The 7500-nt window shown below is 42.1% G+C and overlaps 1 protein-coding gene across 4 annotated transcripts in view; it reads left to right on the plus strand.

Moving 5' to 3' along the window:
* The window catches only part of arhgef2a (Rho guanine nucleotide exchange factor (GEF) 2a), a 29165-nt gene that overhangs the window by 20969 nt on the left and 696 nt on the right, over positions 1 to 7500 (plus strand). For all 4 annotated transcript variants that reach the window (XM_069681107.1, XM_069681110.1, XM_069681108.1 and 1 more), the window contains 5 exons: positions 2445 to 2480; positions 2596 to 2646; positions 3051 to 3377; positions 3982 to 4144; positions 4600 to 7500. The exon at positions 4600 to 7500 is cut by the window's right edge and continues 696 nt beyond it. In XM_069681107.1, coding sequence (XP_069537208.1) covers positions 2445 to 2480; positions 2596 to 2646; positions 3051 to 3377; positions 3982 to 4144; positions 4600 to 4628 — 606 coding nt within the window. In that variant the 3' untranslated portion in view covers positions 4629 to 7500. The remainder of the gene's footprint in view (positions 1 to 2444; positions 2481 to 2595; positions 2647 to 3050; positions 3378 to 3981; positions 4145 to 4599) is intronic.

Raw genomic sequence — 7500 nt, forward strand, 5'->3', positions numbered from 1 at the left:
TGTGTGTGTGTGTGTAAGTGTGTGTGTAAGTGTGTGTGTGTGTAAGTGTGTGAATTTCAGCCGCTGCTGTGCGATTCTTCTTCGCCCTCTTTTGTTTAGCTTGTTAGTTTGCGGGGCCGTGCACAGCACACCTGCCAGCTGTAGGGCTGCATGAGGAGCTGCTGGTGTTGGTAGTGATCGTACAGGTGCTCTTTGGATACTCTGGGTTGGCTGTGGGTAACCTGTCGTGTGAAGGGGTCGATGCACAGGTGAGAAAAGAACTCAGGAAGTGAACAGTGCAGCTTCCTTCAGGAACAACCCCCGGCCCTCTGCAGGATCAAAGCACGATGAAGACGCTTTCATGTCACACGGCGAAGAACACGTACGACTCGGTCGTCAGCAGGACCGTCGTCAGCAGGACCGTCGTCAGCACTGATAGTTACTGATAGTAATTGATAGTTACTGATAGTTATTGATAGTTACTGATAGTTATTGATAGTTATTGATAGTTACTGATAGTAACTGATAGTTATTGATAGTTATTGATAGTTATTGATAGTTACTGATAGTTATTGATAGTTACTGATAGTTATTGATAGTTATTGATAGTTACTGATAGTTATTGATAGTTACTGATAGTTATTGATAGTTACTGATAGTTATTGATAGTTATTGATAGTTACTGATAGTTATTGATAGTTACTGATAGTTATTGATAGTTACTGATAGTTATTGATAGTTATTGATAGTTACTGATAGTAACTGATAGTTATTGATAGTTATTGATAGTTACTGATAGTAACTGATAGTAATTGATAGTTACTGATAGTTATTGATAGTTACTGATAGTTATTGATAGTTATTGATAGTTACTGATAGTTATTGATAGTTACTGATAGTTATTGATAGTTACTGATAGTTATTGATAGTTATTGATAGTTACTGATAGTAACTGATAGTTATTGATAGTTATTGATAGTTATTGATAGTTACTGATAGTTATTGATAGTTATTGATAGTTACTGATAGTTATTGATAGTTACTGATAGTTATTGATAGTTACTGATAGTTATTGATAGTTACTGATAGTTATTGATAGTTATTGATAGTTACTGATAGTTATTGATAGTTACTGATAGTTATTGATAGTTACTGATAGTTATTGATAGTTATTGATAGTTACTGATAGTAACTGATAGTTATTGATAGTTATTGATAGTTACTGATAGTAACTGATAGTAATTGATAGTTACTGATAGTTACTGATAGTTACTGATAGTTATTGATAGTTATTGATAGTTACTGATAGTAACTGATAGTAATTGATAGTTACTGATAGTTATTGATAGTTACTGATAGTTACTGATAGTTATTGATAGTTATTGATAGTTACTGATAGTAATTGATAGTTACTGATAGTTATTGATAGTTACTGATAGTTACTGATAGTTATTGATAGTTATTGATAGTTACTGATAGTTACTGATAGTTATTGATAGTTATTGATAGTTACTGATAGTAACTGATAGTAATTGATAGTTACTGATAGTTATTGATAGTTACTGATAGTTATTGATAGTTATTGATAGTTACTGATAGTAATTGATAGTTACTGATAGTTATTGATAGTTACTGATAGTTACTGATAGTTATTGATAGTTATTGATAGTTACTGATAGTAACTGATAGTTATTGATAGTTATTGATAGTTACTGATAGTAACTGATAGTAATTGATAGTTACTGATAGTTATTGATAGTTACTGATAGTTATTGATAGTTATTGATAGTTACTGATAGTAATTGATAGTTACTGATAGTTATTGATAGTTACTGATAGTTACTGATAGTTATTGATAGTTATTGATAGTTACTGATAGTAACTGATAGTTATTGATAGTTATTGATAGTTACTGATAGTAACTGATAGTTACTGATAGGACAGCTGAAGAGAGACAGGAAACTTTGGGAGAAGAGGGGCAGGAATCAAACCTGTGCCCGTTGCACAGAGCTCTGTAGGCTCTGCATGTGGGGCACCTGCTCTGCACACTCAGTTAAACCAGCACCCTGAGCGGACAGTTTTTTAAAGGACAGTTTATTTTCTATTTTGAGTTCATGTTCTCACCCATGCAGCGACCCCTTTACGAGATGAATTAGCTTCAAAGCTAATTTACATCTGAAGACTATCTGCTTCTTCTTTGACCTCTGATCTCACTGCTGTTTTACTACAATGAATCAAAGTTGTGTCACTTTTCTGTAACTTTAGGTCGTCTGTGCGACCACATGGTGGTGCGAATGTTTGATCATAACCTGCAGAGCTGAAGAGAAGCAGTCACTGTCACTGCTGTTTTCATGAATGCTGACTGACGTACCGATAAGATGTCTTTAATATTTAATGATTGTTTAATGTTCAAATGAACTGTGCAGGTATAATACTGATGAATACATATGTTCTTACCTTTTAAGGACTGCATGAGGAGTCCAGACCAGCCTCCCCCGACAGTGAGTACGAGGGTGGAGGTTTTAACGTGTGTGTGTGTGTGTGTGTGTGTGTGTAAACAGACATCAGTTATATATATTATAAATGTATTAATAACTGTGCTTCCTGTGTTCTCAGGAGCTGTATCAGAGGTTGGTGAACCTCAGTGTTTATCTTCACGCGCTGCAGGTGAGACTCTCTCTGTACATCTTTACACACCTGAGTCGGCAAACAGAGCAGCACATGTTATTCTGCACACAGTGCACGAGACGGTTTATTATGTCTGGGGAGGTGTTAATGATGTTAAAGACTTTAGCTCTAAACCAAGAAATAAAACGTGCATGTTATTTCCTTCATCTAAATAAAGACTTAAAAACATCATTATGAGAATAAGATGATACATTCTGTCGAAAGTAATTTGACCAATATTCAGTTTTATTGATGGAAAGAAAATCCTTCAACTTTAAATATTGTAAAAGATCAGGATTTCTTTCCATGCAGAGAAGAGGACGTACTTTTCCACCCTGAGCAGTGCCTGTAGTTTGTCCATATTCACACATCTTTGATGCTGTTTACTCCATCACATCCTGCAGGCTGCAGTCATCAAACAGGACTCCATCTTGGAGCTGCTGCTGCAGCCACAGGATGCAGTGTCACCAGCTGGAGGAGGAGCGTGGCGCCCCCTCTGGCGAGAAGGTGGCAGTCGGGAGTCCAGTGCGGGATCGACCATCGGGGAGCTGGCTCTCCTGCAGAGACAGCACAGCCTCCTGCAGGAGGAGCTGCTGAGGCTGAGAGACGCTGAGAGCCGCTACAAAGACAGCGAGAGAGCCCGGACCAAGCTGGAGAGGCAGGTCCGACACATGAAGGTCTGCAGCGGGGCAGCGCCGGCCCACCAGCAGCACGTGGAGCACCTGTCACAGGTAGAGATGTTCGTACTGCAGTTTGAGGAGGCAGATCTTTTTTTAAAAGTTGAAGTGTAACAGATTCCTGATATGAGTCAGAAAAACACTGGACGCTACAAGTCCTAAAATTCAGCTCAGTGTTTATCAGACATGACCTGCCTGGAAATGAAGCTAACAGAAGTGCCAAAGCCTGCAGTTCCTCTGGTGTCCACTTGAGGCTGTCTCCAGCAGTGAGTCAGTCCCCATAGAGCCCCATGTTAAACTTTACAGCAGAAATAAACATGTTTACAGCCTGGTACAAAAAACAGTTTGGGTCTCTATAGCTCATTTCTCTCTTCATGACAACTGTACGGGGAGAATCTTTATACAGCTCACCTGTTTACATTATATTAAGGCTTAAAGTGATGCAGCATTAGGGGCGGGGCCTCTTTGAGTGACAGCTGGGAGCTGCTAGCTGTCTGCTAGCTGTCCCCTCAGCTAACTCAGTCACTGAACGTAACCTCTGGGCCGTGTTGGTGCTGTTGGAGCCTTAGCACTTATTAGCATGTATGCGTGGCTACGTCCACTTCCTAGATACAGTCTGTGGTTTCTACAGTCTCTTTGTCTCTTCCTGCTGTTTTAGCCGCTGTCTCTGCAGTCAGGACGGGGTTTTTCATCTCCAGCTGACACCCAGCGGTTGAACCAGGAACCTGTCAGCCAATCAGACGGCCTCCAGGACGGCAGTGATCTGGAGGTAGACATGACGTCAGATGATGATGATGGGACAGCATCTGAAAGCTCCAAAGGTCAGAGAGCAGACACGACATGGTGACTGTGAATGTTACATCATTTAAGTGTTTAAAGGATAAAAGCGCTTGTTTTTGCTCCTGACAGGCTCACATCGTTATAATAAGTGTCTGACAACACTGTGGCAGCCATGCTACTTTACCTTATGCTCTCTGTTGTTGTCTGTAACCAAGTCTCGCTCACGGAGAAGTCTCGTGCTGAAATCTCGCCCGAGACCGTAGTCGAGAGAGGAGTGAGAGAAGACGAAGACGAAGAGGGAGTTTGTTGTGTTGGAGTACAGAAAGCGTTGCTCAGTGCTTTCTAAAAGATTGTCATGGCTGAACACCCTCTCTCCCTCTTCGTCCTCGTCCTCTCTCACTCCTCTCTCCTTCTTCCTGCAACAACTACGGTCTCATGCGAGCGCGAGACTTCTCCGTCAATCATAATAACACTGAACTATTGTTTTCTTTTTCAGATCTTCAAGATATTCCAGAGGAGATCTGATCGTCCGCATGTGTCACAGAGCTGAAGAGTCTGTAGATTTAACGATGTAAACTGATTCCAACAGTGCACACTGTCGCGCTTTCTGCTCAGTTTACCTGAAAACACGACAGTGTGCATCTTTTCTGCAAGTGTGAATGTTTCTTTAGCTGCTTTGCTTTCAGTAGACGCTCGTGACCGTGACTAGTTTTATTTTCCGCTTTGCTTTGGACTGTTTGGATCTTGCATCAGGTGACCAGCGGGAGGAAACAGACGGATAGTTCTTACATGTGAATCTTTAATGTGAACATTTGACACTGATGGATCAGGCACTATAGGGCTACTGTTTTAACATGTTCAAATATAACTGCACTCCAACTAAAGGTAAGCATCAGGGAACTTGGAAGTATTTAGTTTATATACTGAGAAAGAAAGAAGAGAAAATGTTTTGTGAAAATGGATTTAAAAATGCATTTTGCACTTTTGTAGTTTAGAATCTCGTCCTTTAAGAGAAGTCGGACATTAGAGACAATAACTCCAAACACACAGCTTCTTATAAACAGTCACACACACTCAATTATGTTTCTCTAAAACAACCAGAAGAAAGCACAACCAGAGCCATCGAGAACATCTTCCCTGCAATAAATGCTGCGTTCACAGTGCCTAATACTCAGACTGTGTTCAGACTGAGATAACAAACTATAACACGTGTCAAAGAGGTGAATGAAGCATTAACAAGTACTTACTTAATCTCATTGATCATCCAGCACGTTCCTCCTGAAGATAAAGAAAAGCTTCCCCCGCCTCCTCAGAGGCTACAGTCCGATGCACTGATCGCAGGTTCGACTCCCGGCCTGCCGATCATTTGGTGCATGTATCTCCGCCCTCTCCTCCCCACGTTTCCTGTCCCTCTTCAGCCGTCCCGTCTAATAAAGACAAGAGCCAAATAAAATCCTCTTTAAGATCTGTCTGGCCCCCCTCCTTTTCAGACAGATGTACGTCCGACCTGATTCAGGTCGGGCCAATCACAATAGTTTGTCTCGTTAGGTGCATGTTTAAGCTCCGTAGAAGCATCTTCATAAACAACCACGATGGCTGCTGCTGATTTGGAACATCTGCTCTCACTTCAGGAGTTAAAGAGTTGTTAAATCACGTCTGCGTGTTACGACGAACTAGAAGCCATTTGAGCTGGATGTTGGAACATGCTAACTAGCCTAGCAGCCTACGTCACACGTGTCACAGCTCTCAGAGACAGTTTGGTCTGTGCCTGATGATAACTCTCATTCATGTTTGTGAAGTGGAGCGGTGTTTGGAACGGTTGGTCGGGGTGTCTGTGGTGTCGCTGTGCTGAAACCAGCCCGTCTCTCTCTTCATGTGAAAGCTTTCTGCTGACAGCAGCTCCATCAGCTGTCAGCTGGCTCTCACTCTGAGGCCTTGTGGTTTGTATTTAATCACAGTGAGGGAGACGTGTTCCTGAATGTGGCGTTTATCTGTGATTTTCTCTTTAATTCTTCTTTTATTATTTAATGACACAGATTATGAAGGAGTCTTACGTAACGTGTAGACATCATTTAGCTGCTTTAACAGAGGGCCGGTTACATAACAACATACTTCATGCCAAACGCAGTGAAAGTGTTTCCCGCTCAAAGACAACGAGCCGCATCGAGAAGCTGGATGTTCTTCATCACGCCTGCAGATGGTCTCACCTCCCTGACATGCAGACAACATCTGAAACGTGTTATTGTCTTCCACTTATGATCTGAAGTCTCGATTAGTAATCACAAACCAGACTGTAGGTCAGTGCCTTCCAAAACCTTCACAAAAGACTGTTAGAAGAGAGCTCACAGGGCTGTGTGAGGTGAGGAGGGTCAAACACCTGGTCAGGTTTAAAGAGAGTTTATGAAGGAAAGGCCTTGGTTAGATATCAGTGGTCAGTCGTAGGAGATGAGAGTGCTCCCCATGTACAGGTCATGCATGCTTCTGTGGTGCATCGTCCTCTTAGTAAGGTTGTGCAGCTTTATGAGAAAGGCTCTGACACACCTGTTGTATGTGTACATACAGCTCTTTAATAGCTGCCAGCAGTGCCCGTGTAGACTGCACATGTTGAGGTGATCAGAGCACACTGGTTGATGAAGGAGTTCGTGTCAGCGCGTGGCTAACTGGAGCTCAGCTCTGCGCTGCAGCAGCTGTGTGTTAGACCAGCTTAGTTTGAATCTAATCTCTAGTTCAACATGAACGGGGCTGTTTCTGCCGTTCAGACGTAGGCAGGAGTTACATCTTAAATCTTCCACCTTCAAAGGTGAACATTTATGTTAGCTGTTTTTAGCCGTTAGCTCCTCCCTGTTGCTTAGCAACGTGTTCATAAACAAGAAGAGAAGGTATCGGCCTCAGGAAGTAAAAACTGTTATCTACAGCTCATATCAACGTTGCATCTCTTGCATCAGACGTGTAGACGAGGCCGAGACAACAAGAGCAGCAGGTGAGACGATGAATACAATAATGAGAGTTTAAATCCACAAGCAAGAATTCAACATGAAGAGAAATAAGATATCATTTAAATGCTCTCTGACCAACTTTCTCAGAATGATCAGTGAGGGCATTTTAACGACCTGCGTCCACCAACGCTGCCTTCTCTCTGGCAGCGCCTCTTTTACAGACCACTGGAGCTGTCAGCGCTCAGCGTCCTCAGTGGCAGCTGAGTTTTGTCGCTCTCAGATGAAAATAGTTCAGCTGTCCTCCCTCACTGACCAATCAAAACCAAGAAGGGGCGGGACTATCAACTTTGTCAACGATGGCGGAGGAGAAGCTAATCGTCCCGTGTTTTCGAGGGTTCAGTCTGCAGGTGTAGAGCTGCTGCTAACGTCCGGACGCGATGACGTTGTTTTTATGCTTCGAC

Source organism: Semicossyphus pulcher, unplaced genomic scaffold (assembly GCF_022749685.1).
Source record: "Semicossyphus pulcher isolate SPU_LCO1_2020_fin unplaced genomic scaffold, fSemPul1.0.p SCAF_5, whole genome shotgun sequence".
Lineage (NCBI taxonomy): Eukaryota > Metazoa > Chordata > Actinopteri > Labriformes > Labridae > Semicossyphus > Semicossyphus pulcher.